Below are 18,585 nucleotides of genomic sequence, written 5' to 3'. Positions count from 1 at the left end.
ACAAGCACTCTCTTATCAGGTCCTTAGCATAGTGGTCACCCGCGCCATTTACCCAATAAAAAATAGCTTGTTACATTAGAGGGAGCGGGGTGAGGAAGAAAATAGAGCACAAAGCGAAGAGTACACGGTCGAACGATACTGAGTGAAGAGCAATTGTGTTTTATAGAAAAGATTCATAGCTATATATGTGCACGGTTCAACCACTAAAGAGGTACAAACTTAAGTGTTTGACAGATCAACCAATGTCAAAGTTGATCATAACATCATGTAAGGTTCCTTGTAAATATATCACAAACTCAAACGATGACTCGAGCTGGGTAGTCTTCCTCAGCTACCCAAGAAATACTCTATGTTCTCTGTTTCCAATATGCAGTACCTCATTACATGGTTTCATTCACCCCTGACTATTATTTTTTTTGCGCTGGTAAAAGAGTTCTATTCCAAATGCATAGGGTTACATCAAGAGGCAAGAGTTCCTCGACACATGGTGGACCTTGACCAAGCCATACAGCAGTAGTACTCTCAGTACGACTATAAAGGACCAATTGATCTGCTACCCTATTCTGCACACGACTAATTTTAAAGGGAATAAAAACTCTATCTACCATAAGATGCCGATTCTCAGCTACTAGATGTTCATAGGCAGATCTGATTAAACTGTCACCAGACATGGCGGAAAGTGCCATAGAAGAATCCGACTGGCTGGTGATGGGAAGCCCAGAGTGTTGGATAGCCAAAGCCATACCTTGCATAAGTGCATGTATCTCTGCCTCCAATGCATCATTGCAATGAAAGACTACATCATTGACGACGCGCGTTGTCGCGCTCATCCATTGGTGAACAGAATGATATGAATTTTCTTAAATATGTGAACACATTATTATGAATTTATTTCTATTAAATTGATCCATGACAAAGTACTTCCATTTACATGGAGTCACAATGATGGAAACAAACTCAATATATAGGATGGTAGGCACAAGGAAAATGTTGAACAGGGCAAAAGGCTAACAAATCAAATTACCTAGCAATTCGTAAACATGTAATGACCGCTCCTCTCAATCGCCCCATCATTGCACAATGTACATGGCTATATCGGCACACCATCTCCATTATCCAAGCCTTAACAATGATTGTAGCATAAATAACATCAATTGGACTATCTTTTTAAAGAAGACAAATACTCCAGACGATTTGTTCTATGCAATACGTAGCTCTATTCTCAAGATTAAAAGTGGCAATAAGCATAATATTAAGATGCCTTATGAACTCATACCAATAATTATGGTAGCACCGATCAATGCTTTTAGGGGCAGTGCTTCGAGCTCGACATGTCTGGCGTAATTACCAGTGAAGATGCAGAACAATGGTGGTTCTCTTCAGTGTCGTCACATACCTTATTGTCCCTATCAGGTAGTGTGATATACTTTTCACGCCCCATGAGTCACACGTTATTTTGTTTAATGGAATAATCTTGCTCGGCAATAACAGCTGATGCAACACCTCACGGAAAAAAAAACCAGCTCATGTAGCACACTTTATCTAGCCTTCAACTTGGTTTGGCACGCCCAAACAAGATTAAGTTTCATCTATCAACTTTCTCAAAAGGAAAAAATCAGCTATGGACGGTAGGGTAACAGACATTTGCAAAGTCTAATAAACAGAATTTACATATAAATTCAGAAACGATGAACATAACTTCATTTTTCAGTTGTTTACGAAATAGTCCCTCATAATTCAGTTTCAGCAAAACCAAAACAAATTTACAACTGGGTACGAGCAATTACAGTTTCACATAATTCAATAGTCCTATAAGCTCGAAGATACACTTGATGAAATGGAAGACCTGCTCCATCCATGAACAGTAACATGTATGTTTAATTCTAGGGAAACGAACATTCTCCCTTGCAAAAAAAATAGAAATCATGTGCACTTAGCCCACTTAAGAAATCCCAGACAGAAATGAATCCTTTGATTTACAAAGAATATTTAGTACATTTTCCCAGCAGAATAATCTGTGTTTAATTCTAGGGAATCCAGCACCCTCCCTTGCAAAAAACATCATCTGCACTTTGCCCACTCAAATTAAACAAAATTTGTTTGAAATCGCAGACAGAACTAAATCCCCTAATTTACAGAGAATATTTAGTTCATTTTCCCCAGCAGAATAATCAACAAAAAAGGATTTTTGCTGTCCAACATTGAGGAAGCGACCAAATACCATTTGAGCAACATAGATGTTTGCAGGTAAAAAAGGAAACTTCAATTTGCTAGTCATATCAAATCCTCTGCACAGATAAACAAATCAAAGATTAATGATGAGCCAAGATAGAAGTGAAGTTCACTGAAACAAAGCATGCAAAATACAAACCTCAAATGACCTTATGTGCTCCAATATCTAAACTGGACAAAGGGCCAATCTAGCTAGTGCAACTTCCTACCTTACAGAATGTTTGTTGAGTAAAAAGAAGATCTGACATTCCACAATCACAAGTTATGATCGGATTATAAAGAACCAAGTTGTCAATACACACTGGTAGCAGCACCTGTATTAAAAACAATGTTTTAAATAGCAGGCTATGTCATTTAGCGACGCCTCCACCAGAAGCTATGAAAGGTTATAGCGTAGCTAAGCCTTAAGCATTTCTCTTAAATTGAAACTAAGTATATATAATCAAGCATCATATATAATATATAATATATTGCATATACTTTACATATACACAAGTTCGCACATCAAAACACAAGTATCAAGAGGCATCCTAATTCAATAATCAAGCTTCACATCAATGCATCATATATATCATAAAAAGGAACAAAAGATAATGAAGAAGTATGATTTTGTATAGCGGCTTAGCGAGTTAAATGACTCCAAATTTAACGCTATAGCGGGAAATAGCGGGCTATTAGCTTCTTTTTCAATTTTGCACTAAAAGTGCATAGCTTTAGCGGGAGTGCTTTCAAAGGCTATAACGGAGCTATATCGGAGCTATAGCCGGCTATTTAAAACATTGATTAAAAATGGCAGAATAATTATTAGCTTAAGAGGGCAACACACACAGAGTATACGCACTCGGAAATTTTTGTCAATTGGACAACATGCAATGCACATTTGTTACAGAAGTAGCACATCCGTGTAATAAGATAATCTGCTTACATAATTAACATTTTCCTAATTCATCAATAATATCAATCATGGCCAAATCAGCACAGAGTGGGAGTGGAAGGAGGGATGGGCAAGGAGTAAAGGGGAAATTGCCTTTGGACTTGGCGAGCCGGATATGGATCACGACAGTGCCGCATGAGGCGGAGGCATCATATTGCTTCTTGATGATCGTGCCTAGTTCTCGATCCTCAGCTTCTTTCTTGACTGCACTGTCTACTGGATTTTACTACATGGTATTGAGGCCAGCTGCATCAGGCATATGGATTAGAATGAAGAAGCCATGTCAGTGAGGGGAAAAGGAGATGAGAGGTTATGGATGCACCTCCATGAAGGGCCATCTGCTGATCTGGATCCTGCTACATAGCCCGCAGAAAGGTAAGATAAAATGGGTCGTGACGGGGGCTGGGTGAAGATGGAAGCACCGTCTTCCATGGATGCAGAGGGACACCTGTTTCTTCTCTTGCGCTCGTATGCCGCCACCACACTCTCCTCTAGTGATCTCGTGCTGCTGCCACACCATACATGATGCACCCAAGAATCGAGAGCAGATGGGGAGAGGGGTGGTCGTGGTAGCTTTGACGCGGAAGGAGCAGCTCGTCGGAGGGATGGCGGTGGCGGCGGCGACGCCTAGGGGAATGCCAGATGCCGAGAGAAATTCACAGGAAAAGAAGGCCTCGAGGGGGTGTGCGAAGAGAGACTGTTGATATGGGCTTCTTGCGGGAGAGACCCAATCAACCACGGGCCTCAGAAAATTCTTCGGGAGCAGCAGCCCCTTAGGATAGCCAGCCCACGAAGCGGAAACTTGGTGTCTAATAACAGATCGAATGGCTTAAAACGACACATACACGAAATCCAACGGCTAACAGGGCTAATAGCCTAAGAGGGCGCGGATTAGACTCAGTTTTACTGTCCTAAATGCACCGGTATGCTGTAAATATCACACTCCCGTCAATGCCTCCTTAGAATCATGCCTACCGCCGCAGAACCATCAGTATGTGAATAAGATCCATCAACGGACAGAGCCAGTTGATCTGGCAGTGGCCTCGACCATGGAAGGACCTGGACAACCTTCTGCACTACCGCCGGCTCCTCCTGCATCAACGGCATCTTTCCTTTGATAATCTCCTCTGTAGAATACCTCCTCGAAAGATGTAAGGACTGTATATAACTCTGCAGATATAAGACCGTTGCAGCCACAGTTGACACTTCTTTTCCGTGCACTAAATCAGATCGGAGAGACGAGATCCACCACAACAACATAATCACACACTCCCTCATCGATTCATCACAATCTGCCAACAAATTCAACTTGTTCTGGTGCACATCAATGACCAACTTGTTCTGCTTATTGTGAACCTGCATGTATTTTACAATGTGTTATCAGATTACACGAAGAACATTGAATTGCTTGTATGTTCTTTCATTCCGTTAAACTCCCCTACCACTGGACGAGCAATCAAAAAAACTAAACTCTGTGCTTATACAGTCTAGAATTTTAGAGAAATAAAATGCTCTTTTGAGTTCGGGGGCTCAATGTGATCACCTGTCCTGTGTAAACTGAATCAAGGTAATAGGTTACAAACGTCATCATTTGTAAACTGAACCAGGGTAATAGGTTACAAACGCCATCATTACTAAACTGTGTGGACTTACCTGGACATGTATATAGCCGAAGACAATATTTTGTCCACTACACCCGGCACACTACCAATTTTGTGTCGGGCACATGCAAGGCTCAACCTGATTGACGGAGAAGCCGAGAGTTGAGGCATGAACTCGTGAGCCGGATACATGAAGTAGTCTGTAGTCATACTGGCGTCGGGCGTCGACAGGTACCGAGCGTGGTGGATATTAGCAATGTACGTCGGGTAGCCGGCCATCTAACCCAGGCAGAAGTCTTTGTATATCATGTACCCCGCACACTACCATACATGTACCGGGTGCACGTTCCAGCCATCCGGATTGGCACGTGTCGACGAACATGCGACAATTGAGGCTTACATGTGCATCTGCCTATAACATCGACTGCATGCACGAAACACGCACCCTACAGCTGACGGCATGCTCATATATATACTCCCTTCATTTCTAAATATAACTCATTTTAAAGATTTTATTAGATGACTACATACAAAGCAATATAAGTGAATCTATATTTTAAAATATGTCTATATACATCCGTATGTAGTCCTCTAATAAAACCTCTAAAAAGACTTACATTTAAGAATGAAGGGAGTATATATATAGGCCCTGTTTGGATACTGTAACCCAATTAGAGGTTATAGTTAGATTCTAACCCTAAATTAACTCTAACCAAAGACGTGTTTGTGTTTGGATGCCAGGGTTAGATTGACAATAAATGCTTTCTCTCCATCATTTGGCTACTTTGGACTCTATTTCCTGCCGGATTTGGTGTGGCCTCCTCCCGCTCACAGACGCTCCTTGCGCTGGCGGAGCGAGCCCTGGCCGAGAGATGCGCTGGTCGAGGCAGATGGGGACGCGCCCGTGGAAGGAGCCGCGTTGGCCGAATCCGCCGTCCCTACGTAAGGAGCCGTGTTGGCCGAGGCCGACGGAGACGGGCCGTGCAAAGAACCGCGACTGCTTGCCGGCGGGCGAACGGGCCACGGGGAGACGAGGGGTTTGGAACGGGAGGATAGGGCGGGGCTGCTTACCGGCGGCGAACGGGAGCGCGGATACGGCGAGGCGCCTTCACGGGCGGTGCGAGAAGGGGGGAGGGAGAGGACAAGAAGCTTCGAGGAAGTGGGAAGGGATCCACTGTGGGGAAAGCGAGAGAAAAGGGTGTTTTTTAGTGGTTCCAAGGAAAACTAACCCAAATAAGAACTTTTTGGGTGGGTTAGTTTTTTTGGGTGGATTAGATGCATCTAATCCAAACTAATCCTTCTCTTTGAATATTTTGGGTTCGTTGAATCCAAACTAACCCAAACTGACTCTAACACATGCATCCAAATAAAGCCACATATATATTATAGTGAAAGGACCCAGCTGAACGACTCATCCATAGAGGTTAGAGTTAGATTCTAACCCTGGACTAACCTTGAACTAACTCTAACCTAAGAGGTGTTTGGATGACAGGGTTAGATTGTCAATAAAGACACTTTTTCAATCATTCGACTCCTTTAACCAGGATTTGGTGTGGTGGAGGTAGAGTAAAAAGTAAGTTTTTTTGGGTCCCACCTAACTCTAACCCAAATAAACACCTATTGGGTGGGTTAGTTTTTTTGGGTGGGTTAGATGCATCTAACCAACTTAACCCTCCTTTTTGGATGTTTTGAGGATAGTTTGGTCCAATCTAACCAACTTTAACTCTAACCCATGAATCCAAACATGACCAATAAGAGACAATACTCGAGTTTTCTTCTCCAACTGGAATTCCTAATGCATCTCATTCCCAAATGGATTATCTATAACCCGCTTTAATGTCACTTGTTTTGTTACTTTCGCCCTTGGTGATGCCCTTACTCTCTTTATTTTCTTCCTACAAATCACTCATTCTCTTCTCCACCATTGGTTTTTATAGACAAGAGCAATGGCTATAGGAGCACGGTTCAACCACTCGAATGGTACAAACTTAAGTGCTCCACCTACCGTCCGACGTGAAAAATGTTCATATATTATGCATAATTCGTTGCAAAGATATCATAAATGTACTGATGGCTCAAACTAGGTAGTCCTCCTTAGCTACTGAAGGAATGATATAACATACACACACGCAGGCACGCACGTGCACGCGCACGCAAGCTCACACGCGCGCGCGCACACACACTCTGGCTGTACCAAGACGGCGAGACATATTGGTTGATGATAGTCTGGAATGTCTTGGTCTATTTCGTTAGTTAACATGTCAGAATGTTTAGTTGTATGCCCAGTGTCTATTCTGAAGTTTGGATGTCTGTTCGACTTGAGCGTTGTAGTTTCCTGTGATGTAATATTTCGGAGCTGTTGTCTTAGAGCTCACAAGAACTTGCATTTTTTTTCTTAAAATACAGTACTCCATATGCTCTATTTTTTTACTATGCAGTACATTTTATGGTTCCATTCGCCCCTGAAAATTAAGATATCTCAAATTTGGTCAGATTATTAGCGTTCTGTTGGCGGCACACCAATGACCGATTTGTTCCTTTTATTGTGTATTACTATTTTTTTACATGCATTTATCGCATTACATGGAGAAAACTAAATCACTCGTATATTGTCTCATTCGGTTAGACCCCTGTACAGCTGCAGCTGTAAGGGAAATCAACAAAACTGAACTCTCTGTGTTTATACAGTGTGGAATTTTGAAGAAATAAAACACTTCGCTCGTGATAAAACTGGGTAGTAAGTTCAATGCAGTCATGTGTAAATTATGTACACTTAGCCCGAAATGAATCATATGTCAGGTCAAATAACATGGGGAGTAATAGGTGGAATGTATATGTGCAATAAGAAAACCATCAACATCCCACTGTTAGCAGGAAAGGACAACATATAGTACAGTTGATTTCAGAAATAAACTGGTAGACAATTACCAAAGGCTAGAGCCATATCAAATCAAAGATAACAACATGCCTACGAAAACACTGCAACATCTCATAAATAACCATTATCCTCCCAACTCCAAACAAGAAGTTACATCAAGAAACCGATGAAAAGGAGAAGTAAAAGCAGTTAAATGGCTTCACAATTAAAACCTCCAAAGCATACCACCATCGCGACAATTCACTTTCCGCCTGCTACCTTCGTCGGTGGGACTAGCAAGTCAATACCGAGAAGCTGACATAGACCTGTTGTACAGGTCAATCTAGCTAACATGTTTGCTTGGTTGCCTAGCTTTCCTACAGTAAAAGATGCTTCTTTCCAAACTCGAATTCCTAACGCATCCCATTCCCAATGTATCTTTAGATGGCTCTAACGCCACTTGTTTTGTCACTCTCATCCTTCCTGATGCCACTTGTTCGGTCTCCACACTCCCTCTCCTCTCTCCACCAACGGTGTTTTATAGAGTACACAATATCCATAGCTATAGGTGCATACTGAAATGTTCAGTAACTAAACAGGTATAAACTTAAGTGTTCGACGGATCACACAATCGTGGGAGATGATCACAACATTATGTAAAGGTATCACAAAATGAAGCCATGACTCGATCTAGGTAGTCTTCCTCAGCTACCAAAGTAATACTCTATGTACTCTGTTTTCAGTATGCAGTGATTCGTTTTATGGTTCCATTTACCCCTCGCTATTAAAGATGTCACAAATTTGATAAGATTGTTGGTGATGACTGCATATCAGTGATCAACTTGTTCCTTTTATTGTGAACCTGCATGTAGTTTTACAATGCGTTTATCACATTACACCGAGAAAACTGAATCGCTTGTATATTCTCTCATTCTGTTAAACTCCCCGTACAGCTGGACGAGCGATCAACAAAACTAAACTCTCTGTGCTTAGAGCCTGGAATTTTTGAGAAATAAAATTCTCTTTTGAGTTCACGGGCTCAACGCAATCATCCGTGTGGTTCATGGTAACTGTGTAAACTGAACTGCAAAAAGAAAAATGAATTATATAGCATATGTCAGGTCAAAATAACCTGGGGAGTAATAGGTTGAATGTGTATGTGCAATAAGAAAACCATCAGCATATACTGCATCCCGCTGTAACATAGAATAGCATATAGTACGGTTGCATTCGATAAAGAAACGGTATCCAGTTAACAAATACTACTAGAACTACATCAAAAGATAACACCAATCCTGCAAATAAGTTGCAACACCTCAGAAATAACCATTTCCCTCCAAACAACTGGATACATCAAGAAACTGAAAGATATGGCCAAAAAGAAACGCATCAAATTCCACATAGGCAACAGGATCCTTTGTCATTGTCAGTGGAACAGACACAGGACACCTCATCAAAGATATCATGGATGGATGGGTATTACAACAAGCAATAACTCACGTGTTACAGGGAATCGGTTACACCTCTAGTTTGTGAGTACATGGGAGCAGCATGCTTGTGAATTTAACCCAAATTCATCCAACACAGAGTCAAAATTACACCAGGGGTGAAAGTACCACCATTGGCTAACTACTTGCGATGCCGGCCGCCACCACCACCTCTCCCTGGCGAATGCCGGCCTCCGCGTTGCTGCGGCCTTCTGCCACGGAAGGACGAGTTCCCCTGATTAAACTGCCCAGAATTGAATTGCATACGAGGCTGACCTCCATCTCCACGGGGTGAAGGTGGGGAATTGAACTGCATAGGAGGCTGACCTCCATCCCCATGGGGCGATGGTAGGGAATTGAATTGCATAGGAGGCTGACCTCCATCTCCATGGGGTGATGGTAGGGAATTGAATTGCATAGGAGGCTGACCTCCATCTCCATGTGGTGATGGGAGGCGCCCATATCCTTGCATGTTTGCAAATCCAGGAGACTGATCTCCATCTTCATGCTGTGATGGGACGCGTCCAAATCCTTGGGTGTTCGGAAATCCAGCAGGCTGCCCTTGGTTGCCAGCCATGTGTGGAAACTGGCCAAAGTTGCCTTGCCCCATAGGAAATTGAGATGCCTGACCAAAAGGATGATTTACCATTGGTCCACCAAATGGCATCATATTTGCACTCATTGTGCCCCCTGGCATAAATTGTGGTTGGGCCATGGGCATTCCGTTTGGGAAGCCACCAAAGTTCTGATTCTGTAAATACTGCTGGAACTGGTTGGCTCCCATAAGTATATTCTGCATAATATTAGCTGCAAGAGCAGCTCCGTCAACTCCCATGTTTGGCTGCCCTGCAGGTGGAAGCCCGCCAGGCCAAACCATATTTGGCTGCTGGGAGAACTGCTGTGATGGATTGATGAAGCAACTGCCCATCTGATTCGCAAGTTGAACAGGTGATGGCATAGCATGATTCATTGAGATTGATGGCAGCATTGTTGGTGCACTCATAGGGAAGTTTTGAGGACCCGATTGTCGTGTTGTGCTATCAGCAACAGCAGTATCAGACCGGTGAAATCGAGGCTGTGGTCGGCGATCTGGTGTGGATGCGTCATGGATTCTAGGTGGCATGTCCCTTCTTGGTGTACTCATCGGAGAATTTTGTTGACCCGACTGATGTGCCACTCTGTCAGCCATATCCGACTGGTGGAAACGACGCTGTGACTGGTGATCACATGTCTGTGTATCGTGGATCCTCGGTGGCATGTCATTTCGAAATCCAGCACCTCTGGTTTGTGCCCTCTTCTTGTCACCAGAAGGTTTCTTAGAATCATGCGGCCTATCAGTCTGCCTTTTTGCCAGTCGTTGTGATCTTCTGTACTCAGCCTCCTGCTCATCATCAGAGAATTCAGGTTCATCTGCCTCCTCATCATGGTCAGCAGATTCATCATAGCCTTTGGCATATAGTTCCTTCATATTTAGGATATGATCAGCAAACTCCGCAACAAAAGAGACAGTAGTTCCTGCACCGATCCCAGCAGGCACTTCTTCCGCGGAGTTATACCGCACAAGATAGTAAGGATTTTTTACAGGTCCAAATATTTCATCAACAATACCAAGTGGTGTCCTGCTTTCAGTTATCCAGAGTATAGAACCCTCAGTCAGGGGACTGTGTTCCACTGACCCTTCAACAATCACTCTCTCCCCCATGATCTGGATGAGCAGCAAACAGACAAACACTCAGGATATGGATCTCATAGGGAATACTATGTATTTCAACAGTCTAAACAAGAACCGCTATTTGTCCACAAATATCTCAAACAACACACTGGAGAAATATGCTATTCAAAATAATAGTTGCATTAATGAAATGTATGTATAGGCACTATCATCTAAACACTTACAAATCCCAGAATGCACTACTAATAGAGTAGTAACATATCTCAGTGAGTACCATAGATCTCTGGTTCTTACATTACAATTAGCTACTGCATTTAACACCAACAGATGGCGGTAACTGATTAAGTCATCATCAGATATTACATAGAAAGAACAGGTACCTATGAAGTGCTGGAAAAACACAGTTTTTGTTGCCGGCAAATGCAAACAGAAATCTAGATGAAAAGTCAACAGTTAAATACAGGACTTACAGCTGTAATTGCTCCCACTGGAAGTGCCTTATGATGCGGTTCCAACTGCACTTCAATCTTTGGAACTGGAGGAAGTACCTGCAAGGTATATCGTACATCTACTTTAGAATAGACATACAATCAAGGAACAAGAATATTTTAACATTTATATGTGTGGTTTTTGCCATAGTTAAAAAAATATGTTCCTAGGCTTTAGGCAATAGCAGAATGGCTATTGCTTAATTGCGCTTATGTGCGCGCTTTGTCAAAAAAGTGAAATGCGGTGGGAAAACGCACGATTAACGCCTAGCGCATTTTTTAACTTAGGTTTTTGGAAAATGAGCACAGGGTGTATGCATGTAGCAGCTACATAGTAATAGAAAATAATTTGTCAATATATTAGCTACAGAAAGCACAGGATAACTAATGGATAACTAAGCATAAGCTTCTACTGGGCTATCAATTTAAAAGAGTGTCCATGAAACAAATATCTATACAAGTCAGCTGTAACTAACTAGAATCGAATTCTAACTCGCTAGCAAATGATTCATATTATACTACACGGAAGAGAGGTGCACAGCATGGGATAAACTCCATACCTGTACTTCATGTTTGGACTTGATAGGACCTTTTGGTGTTTCATCCTCATCATCATCCTCGACTCCAACCATCAACTCACCCTCTTCAAGGAGGGCTTCCATGTCCGTACGACCACCATGTTTTTTGGCCACCGGCACTTCCTCATCGCTGCTCGATGAGGCTTCACTTGACTCCTCATCATTCTCGGCCGGCTGCTCCTCATCATCACTGCTCGATGATGCTTCACTTAATTCCCCATCCTCGCTGCTCTCCGACTCTTTGTCCTTGCTCTCCTCCTCCCCCTTGCCTCCTCCACACTCCACTTCCTCATTTACCACGGCCCCAGAACTCATCTCAGCATCAACAGCAGCTATGGTACTAGTATCAGCAGCAGCAGCAGCAGCAGCTATGGTATTAGCATCTGCATGAACAGCACCTAAGGTACTCATCTCAGCATCAACAGAAGCCCCGGCACTAGTATCAGCATTAGCAGCAGCTACGGCACCAGTATCTGTATCAGCATCAACAGCAGCCATGGTGGTACAAGTGTCAGCAGCAACAGCAGCTACGGTACTCATCTCAGCATCGACAATGGTACGAGCCTCGGCATGTACGGCAGCTACGGTACTAGCCTCGGCATCACCGGCAGCTGCGGTACACATCTCAGCATCAATCACTGGCTCCAAACCAGCAACCAAATCGCCGGTCCCCAACACGGGAGCCTGGTCCGGGGCAAGCTCCCAGCCCAGTCCACCACCCAGCAGCATGACGGCCTCCTTCTTGACTTCCAATGGGACGCCCTCCTCCTCCGCGACCTCCACCTCGCCCTCCTCCTTGACGACTTGGTCCACGCCCAATCCGCCGCCCTCGGGCACCGACGCAGAATCAACCCCAGCGGGCGCCGCGTCGTCGGCGAGGCAGAAGCTCTTGGCTAGCTCGCTCGCCATGGCCTGGTCGAAGTCGAAGTCGAAGTCGAGGAGCCACTCCTCGACGGGGTCGAAGGCGGCGGCGTCCGGGCCGGAGGGGGGCGCGGGCGGCGGAGAGGGGGACGGGGAGGGGGGCCTAGGATGGCGCGCCATGGGTGGTGGTGGTGGTGGTGGGGTTTCGGGGAGGCGGCGCCATGGGTGGGCTGATTTATCTCGCGCTCGCTCGGGGGTTTAGGGTTTTAGGCCGCGGCGGCTGGCTGCGCGGGTTGCGGTGGGCGGGGGAGGGAGGGAGGAGAGTGCGGAACGGCTGCTTGCTCTGCTCGGTGTTCTAGCGAGGTGGGCTGAGGGAGTATGTTCGTCTGCGAATCAGGGGACGCACGCACGAATCTCAACGCTCTTTTTTTCTTCTTTTTTTTTTGAGCGCTCGGGCTCGGTTTCATGAACCCCTTTTTTTTCTTCGACTGATATTACAACCGTATGCGAAATTTCACCTGTGTATGTAATATAAGAGGACAAAAAAACCTGACAGTAGTAGTAAAAAATATTTCAAATGTATTGCTGTGTAGAAACGGCTCATTTCCCACCCACAAAACTATTGCGTTCTTATTTTTAATTATTAGTAGCTTCATTTATTTTAAAACTTACTCCCTCCTTTTCATAATATAACAGCGTTTCTGACATTATGCGCTCTTATACTATGGAATAGCTTTTTATAGTAATCATGCATGTGTAATGCGTGTGTTTGATCAAATTAAGCTTAACGAGAAAGCTAATGTCCGGTCGATCGGATCCGGCAATCGTTCGATCCGCTTCCCCCGCATGGCTTCCATTCTCGTGCATGAAAAATGAAATAGAGGTGCTCCTAAGAATCAAACACAAAAGTTATTGGTTGCATAAACGATAGGCTACCAGCTGAACTAAGACTCTCGTTTTTTTTACCGGATTAGACTACTTTTATACCTTATTAAATGAGTGGAAAAGAAAAACAACAATACATTATTAACTTGTTTCTTCTCCTACGTTTGCATAAAAGTTAATGCAATGTCTAATCTTTTCATCACTTAAGTAGATTATTTTACCACCTCATCTAGAGTTGATGACACTCTCGTAATTTTGCCGACCAGGGGATACTCCCCGGTCACTTTTGTGAGAATATCACGGTAACTCGCATATTACAAAGTTGATAACTTATATAACTCAATTTTGATAACTTTGGCGTAGGGTTGGGTGTTGATGAAATATCCCCCGACAACTTTGTTATGAATAGAACGATAACTCATACATCGAAGACCTGATAACTTATGAAACCCGATCCTGATAACTTTGACGAATAGAGGTGATGAAATATACCCCCGATAACTTTTATGTGAATATCACAGTAACTCACACAGCGTTGACCTAATAGCGTATGTACCTATGTCTTGGTAAATTTGGCGATCGGGTGGAGGGAGGCACGTTGATGAAATACTCTCGGTTATTTTTTTTGTGAATAGCTTGATAACTCACACATCACACCTCATATTTTTTGGGACAAAAAAATGTTGGAAACAAATCTTGATGCTACTAGTTTCCATATTATAGTTTTATAGCCTAATAATAATGTTAAAGCTAAAAATTGAACTCGCGACTTCAATATTGGGATCTTAACACACTAGCCAACTCACCCCGTACTTGGCTCCTAACAAGTTTATATAAAATACCACTTTTTTGACCATCCAAGGTGAGAAAATTGCTAAAATATACCTTCGATAACTTCTGTGTAAATAATATGACAACTTAAGTACTATTAACCTGATAAATTACATATAAACGCACTGATAACTTTTCATCTTGGACAAAAAGTTCTAGAAAAATATGCCCTGATAACCTAGTGCAAATAGCATGGTAATTTAGTTACCACACACCCAATAACTTACATACAACACATTGACAATTTTTTACTCATGTGAAAAACGTTACAGAAACATGTCTCGATAACTTTTGTGTAAATAGCATGATCATTTATGTAGTGGGGACCTCATAAATTACGTTCAACCACCATGTTAACTTTGGCTTTGAGGAAAAATCATTGAAACATAACTCCTTCGGTAACTTTCATGTAAATTTGTGACAATTTTATGCATCACAAACCTAATATCTTATGTTTAAACACCATTGTACCTTTCATCGAGGGGGGGTGAAACATTTCACCGGTTATTTTATGGACATGGACCTAATATCTTAAGTTGAAATGCCATGATAACTTTCATCTAGGAATTGTTTTTGTCAAAGCATACCCCACGTGAAATTACCACTACCCCATGCTAAAGTTATCATGCTTCTCATGGTATAGTCATTAACCTTCTCATATTATAGTTATCAGATTTATCATATTATAGTTATCATGTTGCTCATATTATAGTTATCACGCTGGTCATATCAAAGTTATCAAGCAAAAATATATATTATCGACAGAAAAAGAAAGGTTCAAATAACCTTGTTTATACACAATTGACAACAACTAAAGGTGGCTTAATTGGTTATTAGGCTCAAAGTCTAATGAATAGACCTGGGTTAGTGATCTAAAACGTCTTATTTTAGTTTACCGTGGGTGTACCTACGACCGCTTAAGATTTTTCAATGAGTGCAACATGATCTTCCGTTGCATTGTTGTTGTTTTCAATCTTGAACCATGCAACAACCCCAAAACATCATTCTCCATTGATGATGTCATTGGTCTTTTTTATGGCTTGGTAGGAACCACAAGCATAGCATTATGCTAGCATGGAACAAAAGATTGTGTAAGAGCATGTCCAACAGCCAAGCTAAATAAGGGTCGCGTCGTAAATTTGTCCTTTTTAGCGCGCGCACAATCGATAATTGGGCTCCAGCGGACGCGCAATAAGCGCGTGCGGTATATAGAGTACAACGGGCGGTCCAAAATCGCCATTGCGCGCTGTGTATTTGGTGTGTCCGCTTTCGTGCGCCGCACTCTCTCCGCCACGCCACCTTCGCCCCGCCCCGTCCCGCTGCCGGTGAATTGACCCGATGGACGCCCGTGCGACACCCCCCTCACCCCTTCCTACACCCGCGACCCCTCCGCCGCCGCCGCCGCAAACCCTAGCGCGGGGAGCTTTGGCTTCGCCTCCGTCGGTGCTCCTCCAAGCACCGGTATCGCACACAGCCTTTTCATGCCGCCACGGATGACCTCGGCGACGGGTGGCGGCGAGCGGGCGCTCGCCGTGAAGCCACGTGCCCCCTTTTCGAAGCTCCAAAATAATATGCAGCCGAAGAAAGGGCAAGGTATCTGTGACAACCCGAGACCGACGCCCCAGAAGATTCTCGCTTTTCCATTGTCACCGTGTTATTATTTTGTGTGTCGCATTCATCATTGCATCATTCGCATCATCTCCATTGCATCGGCATCCCGTTGCCGCCAGTTTTCAAACTTGCATCCGATATTACTTGTCGGTTCTCTCCGTGTTCGTTGTTGACCGTGTTGAGCCCGACCACACACGCACGCGCCCGCGGCATCGTCAAATACTTGTTTTTAAAAGTGTGTATAAAACTTCCTCTGATCGGGTTAAAACTTGGCGTGCGGTCTTATTTAATTGTAGGTAGGCCGCCTGCCAATTTTCGTTGCAATCGGAGTCCGTCTGGTAACCGAACGGTCGACCGTAGCGGCATCGTCTTCGGTTATTCGTCGGACGTGTTTCTGTGTTTTAAATTGCGTTGCCGGGTGCCCGTTTTCCCTCTCATCTCTGGCTAGCCTACTCTCACAGCGCACCTAAGCTAACCGTAACCCACCTCTCCGATCGGACCGTTCGATCGCGATCGGAGGGTCGAAAAACCCCTAAAATCCCCTAACACTAGCCCTGTGTCTATATATAGACAGCCTAACCCTAGTATCCCCCGGGATCCGTGCCCAACCGCCAACCCCACCTCTCCACGCTCTCTCCTCCCACCTCCAGCCGCCGAGCCCGCCCGAGCTCGGGTCAGGCCCGCGAAGCCCATCAGGCCAGCTCCTCCTGAGCCAGCCAGCGCCCCGCTCCTTCCGAGCCTTCCGAGCTCCCACGCTGCCGAATGGCCCTCGCGTCGCCGCCTCCCACCGACCGATGGTCGCCGCCGTCGGCGAGCTGTCGGAGCTCACTGCCGCCAACGATGTCCTGCCCCGTCATGGATCCGCCGCCGGCTGTCGCAGAACATCGTTCCCCGCAGTCGCGCCGTCGTCCTCGAGCTCCTCCCGAGCCAGCCGCCCAGACCTCGTCGCCCCAAGTGTCGCCTGCGCAGCCCCGAGGCCAGATCCGCCGCCAGGGAGCCCATCCCAGCTTCGGCCGCAGGCCCCGCGCCGTCGCTGGAGATCGCCCCGTCGACAGCCCCATCGGGAGATCGAGCACGAGGCTCGATCTGCCCGACCCTGCGTTGCCGCTCACGCCAGATGGGCCAGCCTCGCCCATGTGGGCCCAAACCGCGCCTCCAGTCCGCCCTGCCCCGCGTGCTAAGGCCAGCGCCCCGGCCAGCCACCTCGGCCCAGCTCCTCTAGGCCAGCCGCCGGCCCAAGCAGGTCCTCTCTCCTCCAACCGACCTCTGGCCCAAGGTGAGTCGACCCCCTCGATCCCCTATATTGCGCCATGTATGAGTGTTAACTAACCTGCGCCATGCCCCAGATTCGGCCCGTTTAGATTCGTTTTTTTATAAGTTTCTGCGATTTTAGAATTTCAGGAATATATTAGATATTAAAACCTTTGTAGATTTCAAACCGTGCGCCGGATTGCAACGAGTGATATATGTAACTTGTGTAGTTTTCCGTGTAGATTAACATTTTGCAACTTGCATGCATGTTTGAAATAGTTTGACTTGTTGTTTACCTAGTCTTGTGTGCTGTCCTAATAGGGGATTACCCCGTATTTATTTTAGTGCCTGTCTGGATTGCTCAAATCCCATAGTTTAAATACTCGTGTTATTAGATACCTTTTGCCATGTATTTTAAAGTAGTTGTTTGCATTTTTGCATGTAGGGTCCGTCGCTAGTTTGTTATATCGCGTTTAGGACATATTCTCGCATATACGTATGGCGGTATTTTTATTTTTACAACCCCTCATGTTATATATGTTTTCGGGGTAGAAAAATCCATAGCATTTAACTGTGAACTTAGTTTTAGCTTTTGAGCAAGTTAGTGCATGCGATATTTTGCCATGTTGCCCTTTTGTTTATTTTGTGTGATTTAATCCGTGCATGATATGAAGGAGTTGTCAACTAGAGATATGCCCTTGGATATGTATGCTAGCACCTGGTAATTTTGGTTGCAATAGAAATCCATGTTTATGTGTTGTTTGCTTGTTCTCAACATGCTAAAAAAATAGTGTGTTTTGGAGATGCTGAAATATTTCTAAGTCTGAAATCTGTTATATTTTGTTGCTGTCTTGCCATGAGATTATCTGGTGTTCTGTAGCTCTTTTGTGATTGGTGCAATGGAGTTAGTTGTATCCCTTAAGATTCTCTAGCATGTTTTCAATTTTCATGCCATTTGGTGCCATGTAGCATATAGTTTTGCTGCTGTCAATATGCCTTCAGATCGAAAACTGCACTGTCAAAAACTGATATTTACACTAAGTCTGAAACTGTGTGAGAGATGCCATTTTGTGAGTTCTTTTCCTAGTGATCCATGCTTCCACGTTAGATGTTATTAGTGGTATGTTGTAGAGCATATTGACCTCTACCGCCTCATGTATTGTTTGAGTATTTTGGATTTATGTAGCTTGTTTGACTTGGGGTGTAGAAAATGTCATGTGGCTGATTTTGGGCAGATTGTAGTGATTTCTTGTATAGCTTGTAGTTGTGGAACCGTTGCTCCGTTTTGATTGTGTAC

At 44.3% G+C, this 18,585-nt stretch overlaps 1 protein-coding gene and 1 long non-coding RNA gene across 2 annotated transcripts; both read right to left on the bottom strand.

The window, feature by feature from the left end:
- Positions 1 to 341: 341 nt before the first annotated feature.
- Positions 342 to 3,815, bottom strand: LOC123413107. Its single transcript, XR_006613679.1, has 2 exons — positions 3,489 to 3,815; positions 342 to 3,412 (listed from the first exon to the last, which is right to left on the bottom strand). It is a non-coding gene; the product is annotated as an uncharacterized LOC123413107 (long non-coding RNA).
- A 5,180-nt stretch (positions 3,816 to 8,995) lies between these two features.
- LOC123443295 lies at positions 8,996 to 12,905 on the bottom strand. Its single transcript, XM_045119633.1, has 3 exons — positions 11,832 to 12,905; positions 11,254 to 11,331; positions 8,996 to 10,816 (listed from the first exon to the last, which is right to left on the bottom strand). Exons 1-3 carry the CDS (start codon positions 12,888 to 12,890, stop codon positions 9,254 to 9,256), a joined length of 2,700 nt encoding a protein of 899 aa, XP_044975568.1. The 5' UTR covers positions 12,891 to 12,905; the 3' UTR covers positions 8,996 to 9,253.
- Positions 12,906 to 18,585: the final 5,680 nt, after the last annotated feature.

Source organism: Hordeum vulgare, chromosome 1H (genome assembly GCF_904849725.1).
Source record: "Hordeum vulgare subsp. vulgare chromosome 1H, MorexV3_pseudomolecules_assembly, whole genome shotgun sequence".
Taxonomy (NCBI): domain Eukaryota; kingdom Viridiplantae; phylum Streptophyta; class Magnoliopsida; order Poales; family Poaceae; genus Hordeum; species Hordeum vulgare.
The sequence above is the reverse complement of the archived record's forward strand: the minus strand, read 5'-3'. Positions and strand labels throughout refer to the sequence as shown.